This window comes from Entelurus aequoreus, linkage group LG22 (assembly GCF_033978785.1).
Source record: "Entelurus aequoreus isolate RoL-2023_Sb linkage group LG22, RoL_Eaeq_v1.1, whole genome shotgun sequence".
NCBI lineage: Eukaryota > Metazoa > Chordata > Actinopteri > Syngnathiformes > Syngnathidae > Entelurus > Entelurus aequoreus.
In genome coordinates, this window is record NC_084752.1 from 18,356,364 (window position 1) to 18,383,335 (window position 26,972).

The 26,972-nt window shown below is 40.7% G+C and overlaps 1 protein-coding gene across 1 annotated transcript in view; it reads left to right on the forward strand.

Annotated features, from left to right (window-relative positions):
• Positions 1 to 26,972, forward strand: part of micall1a (MICAL-like 1a) — a 37,118-nt gene that overhangs the window by 2,756 nt on the left and 7,390 nt on the right. The window contains exons 2-11 of the mRNA XM_062033388.1: positions 16,903 to 16,951; positions 20,678 to 20,819; positions 20,985 to 21,085; positions 22,494 to 22,633; positions 22,850 to 23,448; positions 23,529 to 23,589; positions 23,749 to 24,170; positions 26,058 to 26,434; positions 26,508 to 26,642; positions 26,727 to 26,853. Coding sequence (XP_061889372.1) covers positions 16,903 to 16,951; positions 20,678 to 20,819; positions 20,985 to 21,085; positions 22,494 to 22,633; positions 22,850 to 23,448; positions 23,529 to 23,589; positions 23,749 to 24,170; positions 26,058 to 26,434; positions 26,508 to 26,642; positions 26,727 to 26,853 — 2,153 coding nt within the window. The remainder of the gene's footprint in view (positions 1 to 16,902; positions 16,952 to 20,677; positions 20,820 to 20,984; positions 21,086 to 22,493; positions 22,634 to 22,849; positions 23,449 to 23,528; positions 23,590 to 23,748; positions 24,171 to 26,057; positions 26,435 to 26,507; positions 26,643 to 26,726; positions 26,854 to 26,972) is intronic.

The following is a 26,972-nucleotide window of genomic DNA, read 5'->3' on the forward strand; positions in this document are numbered from 1 at the left end:
AATTTGTTGTGAGTTCATGCACTGTGTTGGTTTTGTTCTTTGAACAAGGTGATGTTCATGCATGGTTCATTTTGTGCACCAGTAAAAAAAACCATATCTTTTTCTTGAATTTGAAAAAAAAAACATTTTATTTTTCACTAAAGAAAGGTTTGGTGAATGCGCATATGAAACTGGTGGGGTTCGGTACCTCCAACAAGGTTAAGAACCACTGGGTTAGAGTGTCCGCCCTGAGATCGGTAGGTTGTGAGTTCAAACCCCGGCCGAGTCATACCAAAGACTATAAAAATGGGACCCATTACCTCACACTCAGCATCAAGGGTTGGAATTGGGAGTTAAATCACCAAAAATGATTCCCGGGCGCAGCACCGCTGCTACCCACTGCTCCCTTCACCTCCCAGGGGGTGATCAAGGGGATGGGTCAAATGCAGAGGACAAATTTCACCACACCTAGTGTGTGTGTGTGACAATCATTGGTACTTTAACTTAAACTTGATGCTGAGTGCCAAGCAGGGAGGTAATGGGTCCCATTTTTATAGTCTTTGGTATGACTGGGCCGGGGTTTGAACTCGCGACCTTCCAGTCTCGGACACTCTAACCACAAGGCTTGATGTACATACCATAAGAAGCTGAAAGCTACACTTTTATGGTGTCCTTGTTCTGATGATTACCTTGTATGATGACTGTATTATGCTGATAGTATATATTTGTACCATGAATTGATTAACGTGGACCCCAACTTAAACAAGTTGAAAAACTTATTCTGGTGTTACCATTTAGTGGACTTGAAAAGAAATTCTTACATATGGCTCCTTTTAACTTTTACGTCCTTATCATTAAATGAACTAAACTTCATATAAAGTCTGCTGTTCTTAAATCCAGTGTTTTCCTTTTTCTAGTATCGATAAAATCAATAGATTCTTCCGAAAGGAAAATTGCAGAGCACAGGTCAATATACTTGAGATTTATGAGTATAAATCGGTATATTGATCAATCAATACATCCCTACAAAATAGATCACATGATTGTTGCATCATAGCTTCTCCCTCCTTTTTTGTCTAACATTTAAACATTTTAAGGAACAATTAGCAAAACCTCGGTTTCTGTTAGTAGTCCGTTCCAAAAGGTCCAACAAAGACCAAATCGAACAAAATCCTAAAAAATGTTTGCGCATGTAATGACAAATGATGCATTCCAATTCATCTGTTCCAAACATCCTATATAAACACAAAACACATTTTTATAAAGAGTAGTCTTAATTTTACATGCAGAAAACAATGCAAAAACATTCACACTCACATTCACACACTAGGGCCAGTTTAGTGTTGCCAATCCTTTAACAGTTAATTGTACTCATTTTCATTAATTACAAGTTTCTATGTAAGTGTTTTTATTTTATTTTATTTTTTGTTCAAGAATTGTGCGGAGGGGGCGTGGCCTGCGGGCCTGCCGCGGAACGGGGTGTGCAAGGACCGGCCTGGAAGACAGCGACAGGTGAGTAGATGGCCCAGGTGGGCCTTGTTATCTAATCACTTGTCGCCTTTATTAGCAGCAGCCGGAACGAAACAGGGTGGGAATTGGAGCCCGAAAAGACACACAAACTGAGACACGCTGGACTGCAAAGGAATTCCAGTGCGGAAACTCATCATGCATTCCTGTTAGTTGGCTGTGTGACGATGATGTTGACTGTCAGGATCAGTCGGATGAGTGTCCAACACGTTGTGGGCGTCACCCAACACCACCAGCCAAATGCTCAAACAGTGACATGCAATGCCGTTCTGGAGAGTGTATTCACATTAGATGGAGGTGTGACGGAGACTCTGACTGCAAAGATGGCAGCGATGAAGTAAACTGTCCTGTACGCATCTGTGGAGCAGATCAGTTCAAATGTGATGACGGGAACTGCATTCTGGGCAGCAGACAATGTAATGGCATCAGAGAGTGCGCCGATGGATCAGATGAAGTCAACTGCATCGTCACACAGCCAACTAACAGGGATGCATGACGAGTTTCCGCATTGGAATTCCTTTGCAGTCCAGCGTGTCTCAGTTCGTGTGTCTTTTCGGGCTCCAACTCCCACCCTGTGTCTCGTTCCGGCTGCTGCTAATAAAGGCGACAGGTGATTAGATAACAAGGCACACCTGGGCCATCTACTCACCTTTCGATGTCTTCGAGGCCGGTCCTTGCACACCCCGTTCTGCGGTAGGCCCGCAGGCCACGCCCCCCTCCACAAATTGTTTTTATTTTTTATTTTTATCTTTTTACATAAAGGACATTATCTTCACCAGACCAGGTTGTCAATTAAATTAGATTGTTAAAAGGGTTCTTAAAACCAGGTCCAGTCCAGATTATGTCCAGGTTGGGCTCAGCAACACACACCTTCATTTATGTACACTCAAATTAGGGAACACAACAACAGATAGCGGACAGACAGTTAATTAGTTGACAAAATCAAAAAAAGCTTATTTTTTTCCAACGATAGAAATTGTAGGCAGTGCACAGAAGTGAAACTATCACTCAGATGGCTAAGTAGTATAGACTTGATGTCATAGATGTGGTTAGAGTGTCCGTCCAGAGAGCGGTAGGTCGTGAGTTCCTGGCCGAGTCATACCAAAGACTATAAAATGGGACCCATTACCTCCCTGCCTGGCACTCAGTATCAAGGGTTGGAATTGGGGGTTGAATCACCAAATGATTCCCGGGCGCTGCCACCGCTGCTGCTCACTGCTCCGCTGTGGGGATGGGTCAAATGCAGAAGATAATTTCACTGCACCTAGTGTGTGACAATCATAACTGTAAAGTGATGTGCTCCCTTTTTTGTCTAGCATTAAAAAAATGTAAGAAACAATTTAGCAATACCTCTCTTTTTGTTGTCCAACAGAGGCCGAATCGTACAAAATTCGTTTTTTTCCCCTCATGACCAATGATTAGGGGTGTAATGATTTGTTTTAACAACTATCCATCCATTCATCTTCTTCCACTTATCCGAGGTTGGTCGCAGGGCAGCAGCCTAAGCAGAGAAGCCCAGACTTCCTTCTCCCCAGCCACTTCGTTCAACTCCTGCCGGGGGTTACCCAGACGTTCCCAGGCTAGCCGGGAGACATAGTCTTCCCAACGTGTCCTGGGTCTGAACCGTTGCCTCCTAACGGATGGACATGCCCTAAACACCTCCCTAGGGAGGCGTTCGGGTGGCATCCTGACCAGTTGCCCGAACCACTTTATCTGGCTGCTCTCGATGTGGAGGAGCAGCGGTTTTACTTTGAGCTCCTCACGAATGGCAGAGCTTCTCACCCTATCTCTAAGGGAGAGCCCCGCCATCCGGTGGAGGAAACTTATTTCGGCCGCTTGTACCCGTGATCTTGTCCTTTCGGTAACAACCCAAAGCTCATGACCATAGGTAAGGATGAGAACGTAGATCGACCGGTAAATTGAGAGCTTTGCCTTCCGGCTCAGCACAACGGATTGATACAGCGTCCACATTACTGAAGACTCCGCTCCAATCCACCTGTCAATCTCACGATCCAATACTCCCTCACTCGTGAACAAGACTCCGAGGTACTTGAACTCCTCTACATGGAGCAGGGTCTCCTCCCAAACCCGGAGATGGCACTCCCTTTTCCGGGCGAGAACCATGGACTCGGACTTGGAGGTGCTGATTCTTATCCCAGTCGCTACACACTCGGCTGCGAACCGATCCAGTGAGAGCTGAAGATCCTGGCCAGATGAAGCCATCAGGACCACATCATCTGCAAAAAAACAGGGACCTAATCCTGCAGCCACTAAACCGGATTAACAGCTATTTGATTAGATTTTAAATTTGTGGTTGCAGATACGATTCAGGGATGATATTATTTTTTAGAACGATACGATCCAAAACAATTTAGTGAGGTGAAATCATTTCAGTAACTTATTAGCAAAAAATAAAAATCAAGCAGTGTGACTTTGAAATAACTACTGGAATCAGGACAGAACAGATTACGTTTCCTATATTCCTGTTATTTTTTGTACGGAAATGTGGTATACATGAATTATGGATACAAACAAGCAAGTAAACGACAATGGTCAATGCATTCACATCTTATTTGAACAAAGTGCAACCAACACTTCAGGTTGCGTTAACAAGAGGAAACATTTTATGCTCACGTGTGAATGTGAGTGTGAATGTTGTCTGTCTCTGTGTTGGCCCTGTGATGAGGTGGCGACTTGTCTAGGGTGTACCCCGCCTTCCGCCCGAATGCAGCTGAGATAGGCTCCAGCACCCGCAACCCCGAAAGGGACAAGCGGTAGAAAATGGATGTATGGATGGATTTTCAACATTCAAGTAATACAACTAGAGTAAGCAACATTTTAACAGTATATTTACCTGCTAAAAAAGTTCCTCGACCCGGCCATATCTGTATTCTGTTCTCCACCCTGGTGTCACAGATAAAGGACAGCGTGCCAGGTGTGCGGAAGCATGTTTGCCCCCTCATCCCTGTTGATGGTGTTGGCCCATCGTTTCCTAATTTTCATAGCTTCCTTGATCCATCTCTTGTATTTATTTGTTTCTGAATAATTACCTTTGCCTGGACTGCCAATGTTTGTGTTCCGGAAGGCGATGCTTTGCCCCAACTTGTTCCGCTGTCACCTCCGTTGTGTCAGCCGCATCCTTTTTGGCTTAAAGCAAGTTGTGGATTTATATTATTGTGTTTTGTCATTTGTCTTTGTTGTGGCTTTTGTGTTTTAATTTATGAGATTGTCGTGTGGCGCTTGCGTTTGTTATAACCTTCCTCAACCACCTTAAGTATCCACCATTTTCTGATGATGTCACAGACGGCAGACAGACTTAAAGGAGCCATATGTAAGAATCTGGCTAGAAATGGTACTGCAATCAGGGTCAAAATGCTGTAGTCCCCTCCCCCTTTTCCCTGACTGAGGTTGCCAGATATGCAGCCGAATCCAGCTTGATCGACTGGGCTACTCCAAGGAACTTCAAACTTCCATTGCCTCTTACTAGTGGTTGAGGTGCTGGGACCATAATAGCTGAATAGACAAACGTTTTGTCAATAACAATTCTCTAACCAACACATTTTACACAGGAATTAAGCTGATTTTTTACAAAGAAGTACATCATGCCTGCGTACAATATCACAACAAATGGCAATCATAAGGTCATTGCCAGTACTATCAGAAAGCAAAGACTAAAACGAACTACAACCAACGCTAGCAATGGTTATACTGGTAGATAGATAGATAGATAGATAGATAGTACTTTATTGATTCCTTTAGGAGAGTTCCCTCGGGAAAATTCAAATCCCCCCCCGCCCAGTCTGATGGCGTGTGGGACAAAATAGTTTTTCAGTTCAAGTACAGTATACTTAGCAGCCTAATGTACGCCCAAAACTACAGAGGAGACATTTTACCAAAGGCTACTGTTTCAAACGTTTTAGATTGCCATATACTGTAACTTGGTACATGTTGTCCATAATATGCAAACACGAATGAGTAATTATTTTATCATGTGATTTGACTGTCTCCATACCATGCTTGTGCCAGCACGCTGGTTTTAAGTACCAGTAGAGTGGAAAAACAAGTTGCTTCTATATAGAAAGCTATTATGAATCGTAGCTCTTAAATCGTAATCAAATCGGGAGGTGCCCAACGATTCCCACCTCTACTAATGACAGCAGACCTTGTACAGTAAATTATGTTTTATGTTTGTTGGCTCTCATGAAGTCTGCAGTGAGCAGTAATCAGTGATGTTGTTACAAAAAGCAAACGTCGTGATGTGTTTTTTAAAAATAATGCGCTGCTTATTCTTAAAATGTAAATATTAACTGTTATAATAAATGTGCCTGTTACTACATTACATATATACTTACAGTATGTATATAAAACCTAAATGGAGGTGTTCGGATGTTTTTTTTAAGGTTGTGATAGGCAGAAAAGTGCGGCTGCCATAGGCTGCAGTGTGAGCGGACCCTTAATCGCATTTATTAACTCTTTAGAATGTATTGAAAATAATACATCTGTTGTCATGTTGGCAAAATAAAATAAAAAAGTGCAGTCCTCCTTTAAGACCAAAGTTATTTCTATCAACATCACGACCAATATTTTCTTTTAATCTCAGCATTCACAAGTTTTTACTGCTTTGTGTTTTTGATATGTGAATGTGTATGTTGAATGCAGCTGGGATAGGCTCCAGCAACCCCCGTGACCCCGAAAGGGACGAGCGGTAGAAAACGGATGGATGGATGAATGTCGCATCCATTATCTTACACACCAGTGCCACATTGGGAGAAAGCTCAGTGTACTGTACTTAACACAGCCAGACAAGCCCTGTGTCTGGAACAACAAACCACTCCTCAGCTTTTAAAAAAGAAGAACACGATTCCAAGAGTGTTACATGGATTTGTGATAATAGACACTTTTCCCCCATCAGGCATTTTGCATTGCTGGAGGAGATGACAAGGCGTGAGTCAAGATGGCCCCAACCACTAATCATTCAAGCCTTTCTTGTCAGCAGTGATGTGCCGATTTGACCTGCTCACTTAAATGGAATGTAACTATTTAACCACTAAAACTAACCAGTGACCACTTGGATTATTCACAGTATCACATCAACGTTTACATTTCAATCCAAAATTTGCAAATTACTGTTGTTTTGGAAAGGTTACTTGTTTGCAATGTTTAGCAGCTCTGAAAGTAGCTGCACTTTCTTTTTAACTCCCCCAAAAAACTAAAGCCTTTCAGAAGCCAAAGTTGCTGTGCAAATAGTGTGTTTTATGGTCAAGGTGTCAACTGCAAGTTCAAATGGTTGTATTAGATGGTATGGTAAAGATGTATTTATAATCACTGCGAGTGTAACCACTGCCATTTATTTATCTGTTCAAGTAGACGTACCATGTTTTATTAGAGTGGAGGTCCCTGTTTGAAGAACAACTTGTAAGTTTTTAACTTAGGAGGATGGTGAATCATTTGGTTTACAGATGAAGAAGGAAGGCATAAAGCGAAAAATATGAAACGTTATTAATAACCAATCACTCACAATACTGTAAAACTTGCTTTAATTATGTATCACTTTTTCAACCTTAAAACTGGAAAGCTTGGGCTCAAAAATGTCGGTGACCACGGAGTCTTGATCCATTTTTGTTAAGTTTAACCTTAAAGGCCTACTGAAACCCACTACTACCGACCACGCAGTCTGATAGTTTATATATCAATGATGAAATCTTAACATTGCAACACATGCCAATACGGCCGGGTTAGATTAGTAAAGTGCAATTTTAAAATTCCCGCGAAATATCCTGCTGAAAACGTCTCGGTATGATGACGTTTGCGCGTGACGTCACGGATTGTAGCGGACATTTTGGGACACCATTGTGGCCAGCTATTAAGTCGTCTGTTTTCATCACAAAATTCCACAGTATTCTGGACATCTGTGTTGGTGAATCTTTTGCAATTTTTTAATGAACAATAAAGACAGCAAAGAAGAAAGCTGTAGGTGGGAAGCGGTGTATTAGCGGCCGGCTGCAGCAACACAAACACGTAGCCGGTGTTTCATTGTTTACATTCCCGAAATATGACAGTCAAGCTTTACCATTGGCCTGTGGAGAACTGGGACAACAGAGACTCTTACCAGGAGGACTTTGAGTTGGATACACATTGGCCTGTGGAGAACTGGGCAACAGAGACTCTTACCAGGAGGACTTTGAGTTGGATACGCGCTACCGTGAGTACGCAGCTGCGGCTTCCAAACATTTGATCGCTTGCCCGTACGTGCGTGCCGCTATGTGCATGTCACGTACGTAACTTTGGGGAAATATATGTGCTGTATGAACTTTGCGGAGGTGAACGGTACTTTGGGCTGTGGGATTGAGTGTGTTGTGCGGGTGTTTGATTTGTATTGGCGGGTTATATGGACGGGAGGGGGGAGGTGTTTGTTATGCGGGATTAATTTTTGGCATATTAAATATAAGCCTGGTTGTGTTGTGGCTAATAGAGTATATATATGTCTTGTGTTTATTTACTGTTTTAGTCATTCCCAGCTGAATATCAGGTCTCACCCGCCTCTCACAGCATCTTCCCTATCTGAATCGCTTCCACTGCCCTCTAATCCTTCACTCTCACTTTCCTCATCCACGAATCTTTCATCCTCGCTCAAGTTAATGGGGTAATCGTCCCTTTCTCGGTCCGAATCGCTCTCGCTGCTGGTGGCCATGATTGTAAACAATGTGCAGATGTGAGGAGCTCCACAACCTGTGACGTCACGCTACTTCCGGTACAGGCAAGGCTTTTTTATCAGCGACCAAAAGTTGCGAACTTTATCATCAATGTTCTCTTCTAAATCCTTTCAGCAAAAATATGGCAATATCGCGAAATGATCAAGTATGACACATAGAATGGACCTGCTATCCCCGTTTAAATAAGAAAATCTCATTTCAGTAGGCCTTTAACGCATAGATGTTGCTATTCTGTTTCTGTTTTGGCAAATACAAGATAAATTAAGTTTCTAACTCATATATTTAAATAAAAAGTATACGTTATTGTCAGATTATTTTCACAAAGTAGTTTTTGTACACACATGCAGCGTATATTTTGGGGGCACCTAAAGCCCTTTTTTTATGTGCCATAAGGAGGGCATGGCAAAAAAGTTTGGGAACCACTGGTTTATGCTATATTGCATCAACAGTTATCATCCTGTGAATATTAGCTTGAGTGTATTCAAGCTGAAAATGCAGTTGTTTTAGAAAGAGCTTTCAAACTTGTTTTCATTTATTTTGTATGTATGGGAAGTGAATGATGCCAACAAGGTAGGAAAATGTCCATGTTACGTCTTTTTACAATGACAAAGCCATTTAATCTAATTTCAGGCCTTAACAAACAATGTGGGCCAGTGGTATCTGTCAAACCATATACTGTTAATGTTTAGTCACCTCTCCATATTATTACATAATTGTCGCAGCATTTGATCATTAGCTTCCTTTTTTTTTTGACACATTCGATAAGTTGTTTAAGAATGTAAAGTAGGGCTGACAATCAAATTTTAATCTTGATTTCGATTTTGGCTTCTCACGATCCTAAAAATACTATAATTCGGAAAAAAACATGATGCAACATGCAAGTAAATTCCTGTAACGTTGAAACGGATGAATGAGCGTAATAATGAAAAAAAGACCACGTCAACTAGAAGTTTGGGATTTGACCATGGTTGCTACCTCGTCCTGAACTAAACAGTGTCAAGACGGCCACTTGAAACGGCGACTTAACTATGAAGCTAAAACTAGCAAGAACAATCAACACCCACAACACATCATCGGCTTGTGTTGTTGTGAATGACATTATCCATGTAAGATCAATGTACAAATAGGACAGCTGTCGCAACTTGAGAGGCTCCTTCTTTATTCTAACACCCTCAAGTCGTCTCTTTACTAGTTTAACTCAGAACAACAACACACATCTCCTCTTTTCAATAACAGCGCTGAACGCAACATCCAGTCCGACTGCATTAACAAAATAAAGGTTTCAAAAAAGTACCTCACACAAGCATAATACATAAAGCACTTATTTATACGTTTACAAAATTATTATGCATTGACTTACAATACTGGTCAACATTGTCCAAAGATGTATTTCACCAATAAATGTGAAGATTTTTGTATTTGATAACAAACATTTTATTAATGACACAAAAAGACTATGGTGGTAAACTGAATAAAAAAAAATTCAAACAGAAAAACTGCATTTTATAGTTTGTTTTCATATTCCTCGTTATTTAAATGTATTGTTGTTTATATTTTTATTATTTTACAAATAATACAAATGTTTTCAAATTAATTACCTACTCAGTGGCCTAGGGGTTAGAGTGTCCGTCCTGAGATCGGTAGGTTGTGAGTTAAAACCCCGGCCGAGTCATACCAAAGACTATAAAAATGGGACCCATTACCTCCCTGCTTGGCACTCAGCATCAAGGGTTGGAATTGGGGGTTAAATAACCAAAAATGATTCCCGGGCGCGGCACCGCTGCTGCCCACTGCTCCCCTCACCTCCCAGGGGGTGAACAAGGGGATGGGTCAAATGCAGAGGACAAATTTCACCACACCTCGTGTGTGTGTGACAATCATTGGTACTTTAACTTAACTTTAAATATTACAGTTGTAGCGACACACATTTTCTGCATTATAATCACTGGATCATCTGCATGTCTTTACAAAATGATTTGCATAATTGGCCATGGCGCTTATGCATATCTGTGAGGGGCTGACCTGTCGACATTTCCATTTGAAAATAAGTGACATTTTTGTAAAATTAGAGGGAAATAACTTTAAACTTTGCAGTTAGCACAAAGTGCATTACTATCGTGTCTGAAAGGTACACACAATCTGTCCTCCTTATAAAATAAAATAAATGCCTGCATATAAGCATATAAAGTGAACATTTAATACAAACAATTTGGGATTTGCTGGTGGTTCAGACACCGACATTCTGTCTGGCTGGCACTATTTATTTTTGGTCTCGTGGCTGTCAAGCTAGCAGCCAATTGTGTATCTCCATACACAGCATGTGGAGCCACTCCCTAAAATTAATAATAATCACCTCCACGGAAAATGAACTGAATTTTCTTGTTCTGAAGTATTAGTATTAGCTTAAAACAACACTTAAGAAAATCCAGATGGAACTGTGTTGCAGCAGAAAGTAACCAACTATTAACAGGAAATTAAAAAGTAGATTAATAAGAGTCTGGAGAGAGGACAATATAACAACTGTTGGTGAGTCCGCATTGTCACAGTAATTATATATTTACTTTTTTATTTTCTCAATTTTGTTGTCGTTTTTGTTAATGTTTACAAACTCAGGGAATAATGGACAAAGGAGGACTTTAAGGGCAAAAACTAAAGGATTTAAAGTTCCAGTAGAATGGAAAAACAAGTTGACTTTATATACTTTAATTATGTTTCATTGTATCCATTAAACCATATCCAATTTTACAATCTGGCGCAAAATATGTGAAAATAGCGTCTAAACATCACAAAATGCCACAATGTCAGACGGCCATTTTGAATATTCCGCTAGGAATGTCTTCGGCAATTTCCGTAGATTTGGGGTCAGATGACGTCAGGATGGGAACGCTTCTGCACTCTGACCATATCAGCTGATCAGTCAAACTGGAAATATGCAAAAATTATAAAGTGATGCGCTGTATATCATTCACAATCCCTATACAAGACATGAACACACATGTTTTTCCATTTTTATGCATTCTAAGTCATAAGTAAACACAAAGTCTGCTCACAATTGAGTCAATGGGAGCTCTCTGTTCCGCCCACAAAGCCTTCTAAATAACCATCTAACACCCGCTAACAATACTCTTATTTACATATCGTGACCTGAATATTAAACAAATATTAGCAATGTTGGTATTATAAGCACACATACAGACAAACTATTTTTTAGCGGCGCATTGATAACAGATAGCTAACTAGCCCTCTGCTGCAGTACTGTGAGCTGGACAATGTCCTGCTGCTACCGCTGCTGCATCGCGTCTTGGCTCGTCAAAGTTCATAGTAGATTATAAATCATGCCTCTCATCTGGAAAATAGGAGGATTAAGCCATACATTTATAAGTTGTTGATGTATGACATTCAATTTATACCCAGAGATGGAGACAGACACACAACCAGACAGCAATTTTTCCTTTTAAACCTTTCATGTGGGTAATGGTTAATTCTTCATCTAAACAGGAAGGTGTGAAGATTCCATCAGTCGTCATCGCAGTGAGTGCAAACATTGTACAGTAAGCGATCATGTTATTATGTTTGTAGTTTGTATTTCTTGTTTAGCACTTAGCAATACTGCTACGTGATGCTATAGTGTTTCACTAAAGCTGGATCTGTTTAGCACACAACTTCTAAAACTTGTAGCTCACCCTCCTTATATTCAGGAATAAAAATATAGGGTTCAGGATCATCATTTTTACCAAAGTAATCATTGTTGGCACTCACAAAGTCTGCATGATTTGCATTGTTCTTGATGGGAAAGGGATCTGTGGTACCCGTCTCTACGTCACGGATTACGTGACTGGCTTGCTCATTATCTCTCAAAACGTCTTGGGAATCTCTGTGGGTTTGATACTATTTTGATTATATCTATTTACTCGCAAACTTTGTAAGTCTTTTGGTGTTATAAATCAGATGAACATGATAATAGCTTCAATATAGAGGCAACTTGTTTTTCCATTGTACTGGTACTTTAACAAGACAATTCAGAAACAAAAAATATTTTTAGTGCCAGCCCTTCTTTTCGACAGTGTATACACTACCTAGACCATGTCAACACATTAATTTAGATATATAATCTGTATTTTCTCAGTGTCTGCAGGACTGTTTATAATAGACGATGCTTTTGGACAACAGCTCAGTCAGACCAGTTTGGTTTATTTTTCTTTTCATCACGTCATGGTTTTTAGGTAACGTCAGTATGTTGTTACATTTTAAAACTATCTCTGCACTGTTCTTAATTTTGTGTTTTCAACCGATAGAAAAGAATAGACATGTTAAAATTGCAAAGCAATGATCTGTTGGCGAAAATTATTTGCAAATTAACCTACCGTTGTAAGTTGGTGTTGTTTTTTAAACGTCCTCTTTCCTCTTTATGGCATCAGTTCCTCTTTTTTTTTGGGGTTTAGCTTCTGTTGTACTTTCCGAATCTTCGACATTGTTGGTATCCAAGGTCCTGTCAGCTATCGCCATAAAATTATTTCAAGTGACATAAAAATGCGCCTACAAAGTAGCAGTGTTGTTGCAGTTATATTAGCCACAGCCCTGATGTTAAAATTATGATATAAACTTAGTTACAAAGTTACATCTCACAATATACATTTTTATGTTGCACTAAAATATATATGTTGTAATATTGCAAAGTGCTACTATGTATAATACTATATTCTTACATACTTCCTTAACGTAAATGACCGCCATAACCATAACACCAGAGGGAGCTCCACTAACCACGTTAAACCCAAATTCCGATCTAACAAAGGTCTTAACTCATTCTCTTTCTATGCCACATCAATGTGGAATGCACTCCCAACAGGTGTATAAGAAAGGGCATCTCTATCCTCCTTCAAAACCGCACTAAAACACCTCCAGGCAACTTCAACCCTAAACTAACACCCTCCCTTCCACATCATACCACTTCGGATTGTAAATAATCAAATGTAAATAATCAAATGTAGACACTTTTTCTTATACTTTGTGATCTCTCTCTCTGTGTCCACTACCTGCTGTACATATCCTACCAAGTCAGTCCTACACTGTTCCGATGTTAAAGTTAAAGTACCAATGATTGTCACACACACACTAGGTGTGGTGAAATTTGTCCTCTGCATTTGACCCATCCCCTTGTTCACCCCCTGGGAGGTGAGGGGAGCAGTGGGCAGCAGCGGTGCCGCGCCCGGGAATCATTCAGATGCACATCAGCAATGTCCAGTTCTCTGATGATGCAATTGTTGATGACTGAAATGTTGATACCAACCAATCCTAACCCCCCCCCCCCCACTCCCCCCCCTCCATATCCCACACCCCGGATTGTAAATAATGTAAAAAATTCATTGATATACTCTGATGATTATCTTGTGTGATGACTGTATTATGAAAATAGTATATATCTGTATCATGAATCAATTTAAGTGGACCCCGACTTAAACAAGTTGAAAAACTTATTCGGGTGTTACCATTTAGTGGTCAATTGTACGGCATATGTACTTCACTGTGCAATCTACTAATAAAAGTTTTAATCAATCAATCAGATGTACATAGCCGCTTCAAATAGGTAGACAAACATGATAACATGTAGCCGCTATACTGAATACCTAATAACATAGCCCCTTTAATTCGTCATACATACACCCAATTAAGGATGACAATAAATTAATGGAAAAATATTTGAACTGCTAGCATTTCAGCTCTTCTCGTTTCAATTTGTTTCCCAGCATGGCTTCCTGTTTAGCCCCCAGTGTGTGCAGTAACTGCAGTCATCCAGACAGTCCAGTCCGCTCTGATTCAGACAGACAGTCCATCGGGCTAATCTGCAGCCAATTCCTCTGCCTGTCAAACTGTGTTTAGTTCTCTAATATGGGACCCAGTTATTGTAGTGATGCTCTGTAGCCAGTGCATTCTCCTGGAAATACAGAATATCTCACTGATGCACGGTCACTCATGTTGTTCACTCAACAGAGAGTTTGTGAAAGTATTATGATAGCACACTCAAAGTTGCAAAGTTGGATGCACTTTAATATTTTGCTTCATGCTGCTTCTTTTTCAATGTAGCTGCAATGATAAAACATAAAATTGTACTCATGGGGACATCTGGCAAATAGATAGATTCCAGGATATCAATAAACGTACAACATTCAGGAAGCGTCATGGTAGTGTGTGGTTTAAACTTATACTGAACCAAAATATAAATGCAACACTTTGGTTTTTGCTCCCATTTTTCATGAGTTAAACTCAAAAAGATCTAAAATGTTTACTATATACACTAAAGACCTATTGCTCTCAAATATTGTTCACAAATCTGTCTAAATCTGTGTTAGTGAGCACTTATTATTTTCAAAGATAATTCATCCTACCGCTTAGGTGTGGCATATCGAGATGCACAGGTGTGCCTTAGGATGCCCACTATAAAAAGACACTCTGGGTCAGAAAAGCAGTCAGTATCCGGTGTGTCAACCATTTGCCTCACGCAGTGCAACACATCACCTTCGCATAGAGTTGATCAGATTGTTGATTGTGGCCTGTGGAATGTTGGTTCACTCCTTTTCAATGGCTGTGCGGAGTTGCTGCATATTGGCAGGAACTTGAACACACTGTCGTATACGCCAATCCACAGCATCCCAAATATGCTCAATGGAACTGAGATGTTTTCAGCTTCCAGGAATTGTGTAGAGATCCTTGCAACATGGGTCCGTGTATTGTCATGCTGCAACATGAGGGGATGGTCTCGGGTGAATGGCACAACATTGGGCCCCACCCCCACCGTGGGCCACTCTATTAACATCAGCAAACCGCTCTCCCACACGACGCCACACACGCTGTCTGCTATCTGCCCTGAACAGTGAAAACCGGGATTCATCTGTGAAGAGAACACCTCTCCAACATGCCAGACATCATTGAATGTGAGCATTTGCCCTCCCAAGACGGTTACGACGACAAACTGCAGTCAGATCGAGACCCCGATGAGGACGACGAGCATGCAGATGAGCTTCCTTGAGACGGTTTCTCAGTTTGTGCAGAAATTATTTGGTTATGTAAAACCAATTGTTGCAGCAGCTGTCCAGGTAGCTGGTCTCAGATGATCATGTAGGTACACCTGCTGGATGAGGAGGTCCTGTGCTGGTGTGTTACACTTGGTCTGCGGTTGTGAGGCCGGTTGGATGTACTGCCAAATTTTCTGAAACGCCTTTAAAGACTGCTTATGGTAGATAAATTAACATTCAATTCAGGGGCAACATCTCTGGTGGACATTCCTGCAGTCAGCATGCCAACGGCACGCTCCCTCAGAACTTGCAACATCTGTGGCATTATGCTGTGTGATCAAACTGCACATTTCAGCGTGGCCTTTTATTGTGGGCAGCCTAAGGCACACCTGTGCAATAATTATGCAGTTTAATTAGCATCTTAATATGCCACACCTGTAAGGTGGGATGGATTATCTTGGCAAACAAGAAATGCTCACTAACACAGATTTGTGAACAATATTTGAGAGGAATAGGTATTTTGTGTATACAGTAAAAGTTTAAAATCTTTGAGTTCAACTCATGAAAAATGGGAGCAAAAACAAAAATGTTGCATTTATATTTTTGTTCAGTGTAGGAAGAAACTTACATTTTAGTGCAGGATCTGAATAGTATTTGTTTGCCATCATGTAAACTCCAAATCTATAAGAAAGACAGCATGTAAGTATTCTTCTTTTAGTTTGGTAGCTGTTAATCATTTTGATATGCACAATGCTGGCATTTTCAGGACTGGAGTGAAATATATTTGGCAGAGTTTCAAGTGTATGTTTTTAACTTTTTGTAAACAGCGGAACCTACCACTACATTTTTTTCACAGTTTTCAAAGTTCAAAGTTTTTCTTTTCTTATTGAATCGTATTCAATGTGTACGGTATAACATACAAATACTGTACTCAGTCTCCTTTTCACAGTTGTCTTCTTGCCCAAAAATAAATCATGGACTGAAACACAATCATGGTAGACTCTTCACTATTCATCATCTGATGGTGTGTCAGCTCAGTGACACTCTAAAATTATCCTCTGTTGGCTGAGTGACTGAACAGGACCCAGTAAGACCAGCCATTAAGTTCGAGCTGCTGCTCATTGTGTTTACGAGCATGGGAACCAGATTACAGAGAACACGGGTCACTTGTTTGTCGGGGGGGGTTTCCACATCATCTGCAAGTCCTTTCGCTCTAGGTGTTTTTCCCGCTGCAGTGCTATTCAAACACCTGGACCGTTTCCAACATACCTTTGCAGACTTGCAAACAACCACATTTTCAACCTGAAACACCACAGATATTTTCCAGTTTTGCTGCAGGATTTTTACTGGTGTGAGCCTGGTGACAGTTCCTCAACTCAGGCCCCTTCCAAGCTTTTAATCATCATGACTGTTTTGTGCTGCCACTTCTTTAATTTGGTCCTATTAGGTTTCCCCCTAAATTTTAAATAGCTGAGATGTTTTTGGGGTATGTCTGGTGTCGCTGCTGAGAATCTTTATTACTACAGTACTATATGGATATTTGGACAATAGATTTTTGATAGGTCAGCGAGCTAAATACAGTATAGCTACCATAATTAATTTATTTTACCCAATGTTTTCCTGAAATGTGATCACTTTTTTACAAACTCCTTCTTTTTGTGTTGTTACAGAGACTTTGGCTCGCTGTCAAAAGATGACGTCTATGAGAACAACCGACTGGTGAGTTAGTTTTAGAGCCTTGTTTTGTATTTTTGATGATGGATCTTGCCCTTAATCATGTTAAAGAGGCTATAGTATGATTTGTTTCCTACATTTAGAGCTGTCAAAGTTAATGCGATAGCGTGATAACTATAAATGTAGCGGAGGAAACTGGGCTGCAGTTCACTTGTTACTAATGAAACACAAGCGAGCAGAAATGGACAAAGAAAAGGGCACATTATAGAAGTGTCAGGTTCAAAGCCGTAGCAAGTTGTTCTCCCGACAAGAAAGTTATATTTTTTGCAGTGGGACGACATCACTGCAGTAAATGCCAGCTGTGCGCGTTGTTCAGAGGTGGGTGTCATTTCACGTTCGTGTTTCCATTACAGTTTTCTGGCTGGCTGAAATATTTTGTAAATTCTTATGTAACATGTTCTGGTTGAGTTCTCAATTACATAATGATTAGCAGCCTGAATATTTCATTTTATTAATTAATAGAGAAGGTTAAATAATTGCCATGCAGCAATATGTTGACCATTAACTTGTATAACATGTAATGTACAGAATATAAGAAGCATGTATTCAGGTAAAAAAATCATATTTTACCAACCATCTTTGACAAGAAAAGCATGATTGTAACAATCCACATTTTGTGTTCTTAATGCATTAAACTGGTATCTTAACATGGACTACAGTAGCTCCTTCTCTGAATGCAAGTTCTCCTAAAGCATGGGAATACAAATTATGTATTACTAAAAAATACAAAATCTGGCCAGACACCAACACACAGCAGGTATTTTTTTATTTGTCATTAAAAGCCTGTTTGCCCTTTTTGTGTTGAGCTGTTTAAAAGAGCTTAATGTTTAAAACACATTTCATTAAATTAGTTAATTAATTGTAAGTAATTGTCCATTCATGGTGTTAAAACTTGAAAATTATCTGTCTACGGTACACTTAATAATGATGAAAAATTATATCTATCTGCGATTAATCATGATTAATTTTGAGTTAACTATGAACAAAATGCGATTAATGGCGATTAAATATTTTAATAGTTTGACAGCCCTATTTAAAACAATTCCTTGTAATGGTGGTGCCTTGGTCAAATTTTTGAATAGATTTTGTTTTACAAACCATTTTCAAGCTGCTTTTCTGACTGTCTCTTCAGAATGCTCTATTTTGTGTGCAATCTTATTTACATGCTGAAGTCCTCATCCAGGGCTAGCCCCCTTTGATTTTGTTTCCACCCTGTCAGCCATGTTGTGGTTTTTAGAGCTTTCAAATTGATTCTACTGACAGATACAAGTTATATTGTACACTATTTTTATTAGAAATGGCAACAACAGAGGATTTTAGCGCGCATGTACGAGTCAGTCTGCCCCACTAGAGGATAGGGAAAAAAGGCAACTCATTGACTACAACGCTGGACTACAACTGAATAAAAATGGCGGACTCGCAAAAAGCTTTGTGGGTAAACTCTACCATATATGGAGATATCCGCTGATGTAACTATGGCAAAATATGTCACAATCATCTCAGATTCTAAAAGTTTTTTTTGGAAAGGTTAATGAGTTTCATTGATATTTCCGCCACGCCTCCAAAGGGTTTGGATTCAGATTTTCGGGATTTATGGGTATCCCAAATATGCAAAAAAGGTGCAAATGGATAAGAAAAGTCGGTTTTGCATATTAGGGGCCCTCTAAGTCAAATATAATAATTTAGTAACGATTGTGCTTTAATCTACAGGCATTGATTAAACTACTCCTCAATGAATGTGTCTTTTTAGGGCAACCCTTGGTTATGATTAATGGTGAGAAAGTGGTATTAATTTAACAATATAAATATAATGTAGTTGTACATTGCAGTGGTAATGATACAGCCCGCCTGTGGGAAGTGAAATTCCGCAAAGTAGGGACACTGTTTTGAGTTATATGACTATCATACGCACTTACCGACTGTATAAGCCCACATTCAGCTTTCACACACACTTCTAAACACTTCATATGTTCTTAAAACACTTCATACAGTCTAAAACCTATGTAATTTTAACATGAAACTTCAATGGTACTCTAAAATCCACAGTGCACTAAGACCGCAGTAAATCAACTGCTAAGTGGCAAGGGGAACACATTATTGCATTGTAGTTCTACTTCTGCAAACTAAAATAACACATGTACTGTTTAATAACTTTCTAAGAGTGTCAAACTGAGCATTACTGTAAAGAATTTTAAATACGGCATGTTTGTTTTTTAATAAATAAAACAAGCACAGATTTTAAACACATTTTAGTTTTTTCCAGTAAATCAATTGTATATTTAAGCTCTGAAAAGAAAGTCTGCTCATTTTTAGTGTGAGTAAAAGTTTGGCAGATTTGCTGTCGACCTTCTTTCTAGCCCTTGGCTTTCAAAAAACTGAAGACGTTGGCTGAAGAACCACAAGAGAATCTGCTGACTAATCAATGACAACAAATTGTTCATTATATTCCTAAGGGTTAAGCACAAGTAAGTAATTTAACACTGCAAATAAGGAGTGTGCATCTTTTTAAAGGGGAACTGCACTTTTTTGGAAATTTGCCTATCATTCACAATCCCTATGTAAGACAAGAACATATGTATTTCTTTTTTTAATTCATTCTAACTGGTATTATACGGCAAGTATGAGGTAGCTAACAAAGAATGTAATGGGAGTCATCTGTAGCACTCATAAAGCCCTCTAAAAACATCCAAAAACTGCCAACAATACTCCATTTACATGTTGTGACCTGCATATTAACCAAGTGTCAGAGATATTATTAAAAGCGTGAACGCTGAGGAACTACTTTTAGTGGCGCCATGATCACACAGGTGTAACTCTCTTATGCAGCTATTGACATACTGAGCCAGTGAGCTACTGCATCGCCTCTGAGTCGGTAAAGCCTCTCACTTGTATAGTAGAAGTTTGTGGCCATAAACCCAGAAGTTGGTCAACTTTGACATTCAACTTAGACCCTGAGATAGCGAAAAAGACAAGAAAAGAGGTTTGTTAGCAATTACCTTTTTTTATTTATGTATTTATTTATTTTTAAACCTGCCTGAAGATTATATTTCATTCTTCATGTAAACGGAAAGATATGAAAATCCCATCAGTGTGAATCCCACAGAGCAGAAATTGCACAGTAAGTTATGTTTTACTATGTTCGTAGTTTGTATTTCTTGTTTAGCATTTAGCAATAGTGCTACTTGCTGGATATGCTTATCACTCAGCTTCTAAAACTTGTAGCTCATCCTCTATATACTTGGCCTAAAAAATATAAGGTTCTGGTGTGGATTATCATTTGTCTCAAATTAGTTGTTGTCTGCTCTCATGAAGTCTGCCATTATTAATAGTGTTAATAATGTTGAAGGAAATATTGAACGTTGTGATGCGTCTGTGAAATTATCAAAATACGTAAATATTACATGTTATTGTGAATGTGTGTGTTATTACATTACATATATACTTACAAAACGTGAGATGGAGGTTTTGGGATGTTTTATAGTGCTTTGTAGGCAAGATTTGACTGCTGTCACATGGTAAATAATCTTGTCATTAGAATGCGTCTGCCCAGGATCTGTTGTTATATAGCAGGAGTTAGCATCTAATTTATTTTGTAGACTGCTTGTCACAGTGGAACAAAACACTCCTTTATGTCCAACAGATGATGGTGTACCACGCCATGGTTTTGGAAGAGTTTTTTGTAATCTGTTTTCTTTTTTTGCTTCACCACAGGCCTTTGAGGTGGCTGAGACGCAGCTGGGGATTCCAGCACTGTTGGACCCAGAAGACATGGTAGCGATGAAGGTTCCTGACAAGCTCAGCATCATCACCTATGTCTCCCAGTACTACAACTTCTTCAACAACAAGTCTCAAGGTTTGTACCGGTACTAGTGATGGTCCGATCCGATACTAAGGATCAGGATTGATCTGTCCAAATTTACTGCATTGTTTTCTATACGTTCCGACTACCAATACATTTCAGACCGGCCAACATGACAAATTACAAAAGTACTTCAGTTTTACTCCTCTATTTCTACAGCAAACCTTCCCTCCATGAAGAGGCCAGCCATTTTTACTCATAACGAGCCAGCACAAAAGAAGCCCCCGACTCCTCTAGATGACAGAGAGGTTGAGTCTGAGGTAAGAATTTGATTTTACCTTGGAACCAAGTGATCTGGCAAATAATAATTTTGCATATACACATACAATAATATATGTGTTGATTCTAATTTCCGAGGCCTGGTTACCCTTTTGCATGTTTTACTTTTCAGGTCAGTTTGTCATTAAGTGCTTGAAAAAGATCAAATAATCTTTGTTCAAAATCTGGATGTATCTTGAAGCCTTGAAATGTTTGCATGTGCTAGTTGGTCGTACAGTTTTTAGTTCTTTAACACCCACAAAAATAAAAAAAATTCTTTAAAAATAAGTATTTAATATTTGTGACTTTGTTACACTATGTGGATAAAATAAAACAAAACCGATTGGCAACACTAAATTGGCCCGAGTGTGTGAATGTGAATGCTTGTTTGTCTATCTGTGTTGGCCCTGCGATGAGGTGGCAACTTGTCCAGGGTGTACCCTGCCTTCCGCCCGAGTGCAGCTGGGATAGGCTCCAGCCCCCCATCCCCTCCACCCCCGCAACCCCGAAAGGGACAAGCGGTAGAGTAAGGATGGAAAACAATCGTCGGCTACAAAGATAGCATCTGTATCCTGTCTCTCTTCTCTTTGCCATGCCTTAATCTTCTTTCCTCCACCCCTACACACCCATGTACTGGCATTGTCACCCCTTCTTCAGATGGAAATCCATTCCACCTCCTCTTCCTGTACTTCCTCCTCCCCCACATCTGACCCCCCCTCCACTCTCTGGTCATCAGTCTAGGCAGTAGGGTGGGCAGGGTTAGGGGGTTAAAAGGTGGAAATAAAACTGATAGGTCAGCCTTGTGTACATATTACAGTATGCTAAATTTTGTACTGCCTTAACACGGTGCCAAGATTTAATATACCTAGGCTGCTGCACATGCTGCTAAACCACTAATCTGCTTTACCGTAATCTAAAGAAACAAACCTTAAATCACACCGTAAACTGGCCTACATACTGGAAATATAGAACTACCATTACTTACACAAGCCATGTGGACTTTTAAACAACTAAATACAGTGTTGTGATCATGAATTGTATTTAAAATTAAGTTGATTTGTATAATTTTTTTAGTTGTTGTGCTTTTCTTTTATTCTTACATTGAACAAAGAGAACACAGTCTTCCAAGTCAAATTCCTTGTGTGTTAAACATACTTGGCCAATATAGCTGATTCTGATTAAGGGATGTTTTAAAATCACTTAATAATGCTGTGATTTTTGAAATACTTGAATAAGAGGAACCAAGTACATAAACGATTAAAGGTAAAACACAATGATGAATCCACATCCTCAAATCCTTAATCCATGTTTGATTTTCCCCTCCTACATTGCTCTGCATCTCCCCCCTTCCCCTGACATCTCCTGCCTGTCCTCCCCCTGTGGAAACTACGTCCTGGTCACTTGCACTAGCCGAGCCAAGCCAAGGAGGCGGGTCTGGAAGCGACAAAGCGCAGCACGCTTAGCAGCACCTGTGCTGCCTGTCAGAAGCATGTCCATCTGGTGCAGCGGTTTCTGATAGACGGCAAATTATACCATCGAAACTGCTTCAGGTGAGCACTGAGCTGTCTTGGGTGAATTTGTGGCACCATTCGGCACACACACTAGTTGTAGATATATATGTCATAGTGGTATTGGTATTCACTTTTATTGTGCAAAGAATAAATGTATTAAGGTTAAGATCAAGATCTGTATAATAAACCGGTCAAGTAACGATGATATCACTTTCTCCGTGGTTCTCTGCTGGTCTGGATATATTGAACTTTTAGGTGCACTGAGTGTCGTAGCACTTTGCTACCTGGATCCTACAAACTACAAAGTGATTCTGGAGTGTTGGTCTGCACCCACCACCTTAAAAGGCAAGCTCCAGCAAATCAGAATGGTCGACCGGATCTGAGCCAGAGGCCGGTTGTAGTCCAGTCGGCCAGGATCGGTTGCAGCAAGAGCCCCTACGCCTCGACCTCTGAGACGAACCAAGAAAAGACCCCTTCCCCAGTGGGCAAGGTGAATGAGAACGAGGTGCCAACAAACATGACTGTCATAGTCACTCCTGTGCAAACAAACAAGGTCACCTTGGAAGACACAGACATGCTTAATGACGGTAGAGAGACTGAAGACAAACACCGTCCCTCTTCTCCTCCAAACCCTTTTGATGAGAGTGATGATGAAGGTGACGATGAATCAGCAAGGGAAGAAGAATCACTAACTCATGATAAGTCTAACGGTGACCTGCCAGCTGCACATGTCAGTCAAAATGAAGCCACACCCAGACCAGTGCCAGCACCTCGCCGAGTTGCCCAGATCACCCCACCGCCCCTTCCTTCCCCACGTGTGAGACTACCCCGAACAGCTGACAGCCTTGCAGCTGGTGCGTGATCCCTCTCAGGTGAAAATGATTGTGAAGGTGAAAAAAGTTGAGTGATGCTTATATTTCATCTAAAATCACAGGTGAACCTCAGAGTCTGCCCACCCCTCCAAAACCCAGGGAGAGATCGAAGTCTCCAGGAAGGTAGATGAATTTCAATCAAACCAACTTTTCTTTGTTTTCATCTCATCTCATCTTTGCCGTTCCCTGTCTGTTGTCTGAGCGACATCGTATTGAATGTTTGCCAATCCACGTGTACTATTCCCCTCTGTGACATATCCATGTGTCTGTCTCACTGTCCAGCTTGTCCCGTGGCTCACATAAACCCAAAGATCCACCTTGGCTTGCCCTGGTCCAATCAGAAACCAAGAAGAAGAAAGCTCCTCCCCGTCCCTCTGCAGGACTGTCAACATCTCCCAATACAGGCTCTGTGTCTTCTCTTAAAGACGAAGGCTCCAGATCCAGTACGCCCCCCTTGCCCTCTAACCCTTTTGAGGATGATGAGGATGAAAATAACGAAGCAGAAGAAGAGGAGGAAGGTGTTGCTGTTCCAACAACAATGGCGGCGAGTCACCCATGGTACAGTATCACACAGGTGGCTGATGCCTCCGATGCCAACACGCCCCCAAGCACAGGAAGCTCCTCCCGCTCAGCCAGCCCAGGAAGTGCTAAAAGTAAAAAGCGTCCAGCACCTCTTGTACCACGGCCACCTGCTGTGAACCAAGGTTAGAACATGACACCGTTTAGAGCGACACCTTCATGATTCTGCATGCAAATGTAAAAACAAAATGTAAATCAAATACCACTAATGCAGAGAGTCCCTAAAATACACTATAAAATCAAACTATCTTTAAACATTTTTTGGGGGGGGGCCATTTAGGAGCATAAGTAGGACCGACCCTGTGCAGTCTTTTGCATTATTCCAGCGCTGCATTAACCTGTTTCCAGGTTGCCCTTTTTAAAAACACAAAAGTAATGGAAAACATGATTGAACAGGAAACTCTTGTTGATTAATATTATTTGGTAACTGTTCTCAGTATGCAGTTTATCACACAGTAACATCATTATCATGGCTTTTATTTATTCATGGTAAATTTATTGCGTCAGATTATGATAGCTTTAAAGGCCTACTGAAACCCACTACTACCGACCACGCAGTCTGATAGTTTATATATCAATGATGAAATCTTAACATTGCAACACATGCCAATACGGCCGGGTTAACTTATAAAGTGCAATTTTAAATTTCCCGGGGAACTTCCGGTTGAAAACGTCTATGTATGATGACGTTTGCGCGTGACGTCAATGGTTGAAACGGAAGTATTCGGACACATTGTATCACAATACAAACAGCTATGTTTTCATCGCAAAATTCCACAGTACTCTGGACATCTGTGTTGGTAAATCTTTTGCAATTTGTTTAATGAACAATGGAGACTGCAAAGAAGAAAGCTGTAGGTGGGATCAGTGTATTAGCGGCTGGCTGCAGCAACACAACCAGGAGGACTTTGAGGATAGCAGACGCGCTATCCGGCGCTAGCCGCCGACCGCATCGATGATCGGGTGAAGTCCTTCGTCGCACCGTCGATCGCTGGAACGCAGGTGAGCACGGGTGTTGATGAGCAGATGAGGGCTGGCGTAGGTGGAGCGCTAATGTTTTTATCATAGCTCTGACGAGGTCCCGTAGCTAAGTTAGCGTCAATGGCGTCGTTAGCAACAGCATTGCTAGGCTTCGACAGGCGGCACAGCATTAACCGTGTAGTTACAGGTCCAGTGTTTGGTTCGGTGTCTCCTGATAGTAGTATTGTTGATTTTCTGTCTATCCTTCCAGTCAGGGGCTTACTTCTTTTGTTTCTATTTGCATTTAAGCACGATGCTATCACGTTAGCGCCGTAGCTAAAGTGCTTCACCGATGTATTGTCGTGGAGATAAAAGTCAATGTGAATGTCCATTTTGCGTTCTCGACTCTCATTTTCAAGAGGATATAGTATCCGAGGTGGTTTAAAATACAAATCCGTGATCCACAATAGAAAAAGGAGAAAGTGTGGAATCCAATGAGCCCTTTTACCTAAGTTACGATCAGAGCGAAAAAAGATACGTCCTGCACTGCACTCTAGTCCTTCACTCTCACGTTCCTCATCCATGAATCTTTCATCCTCGCTCAAATTAATGGGGTAATCGTCGCTTTCTTGGTCCGAATCGCTCTCGCTGCTGGTGTAAACAATGGGGAAATGTGAGGAGCCCATCAACCTGCGACGTCACGCTACTTCCGGTACAGGCAAGGCTTTTTTTATCAGCGACCAAAAGTTGTGAACTTTATCGTCGATGTTCTCTACTAAATCCTTTCAGCAAAAATATGGAAATATCGCAAAATGATCAAGTATGACACATAGAATGGATCTGCTATCCCCGTTTAAATAAAAAAAATTCATTTCAGTAGGCCTTTAAATTTAAAAGTGATTAAACATGAAAGACAAGATTAAATGCTTTCATTGATGTTTTTCTTGTTTTTATTTTTTCCAACCATTCTGTTTGCATTCTCTTTAAAACACATTGAATCATGTATATCTGCTGCCTTTTTTAATTTCAACCAAATTATGTTTCCCTCTCAGTTCCTCTGCATTCTCAGCAGTCTTCTCGCTCTCCAACTCTCAGTGTGGAGAGTTTGTCTTCTGGGTCTGACCAGAGCTCCTCCCATCAACCCCCGGCAACCGCTGGAGGCAAGGGCCAGGAACATTGTTTCTCTAAAAGTGTCTCAGAGCCTTCCATCTGTACACCGTCTACAGCTTCTCCATCCTCCTCTTCCAGCGAGGGTCTCCCTCATTCTTTCCTCAGCCCCTCTCCATCCGTGTCATCAAATGCAAGCTCCGCCCCTGCCACCCCGCAAGTCAGTCGCAGCAATGAGTCCAAAGAAAGTGGACCCTCTCCACTCAGACCCGCAACCACCCCGAGCCCATTAGTCTCAGGAGCGACCTCTTCACATAACAAGGTAACAGAACCGTACCATATAGTCCAGCTTTCACCATGAATTTTTTAAATTGAGATCCTCTTTCTCATTTTAGCGAATTTGCAAGGAAAATCCATTCAACAGGAAACCTTCTCCCTCTTCTACCAAATCTAAAAACAAACCCCCGAAAGGTCCTCGTCCTTCTAGACCGCCAGCCCCCGGCCATGGCTTCCCACTTATCAAACGCAAAGTACAAACACTTACTGACTATTTTATTTATTTTCAATAGGAGATTACACTTTTAATGGAACCTTTCATGCACACACTGATCCAGGTGCAGTCAGACCAGTACATCCCAGTGGACGACATCCACTGGGAGATGAGTCAGCTGGAAAAGCAGCTGGATGAGCTGGAGCTTAGAGGCGTGGGGCTGGAGAAGAAACTCAGAGACAACACTAATGGTATAAAACCAGTGCCGCTCAGACTGAAGTAAAGCAATTTGTTTGCCGGCTATGCAAATAAAATAAATAAAACAATAAGAATTGTATTTTGAAAGAAGTGAATTTTATAATATCTGTTA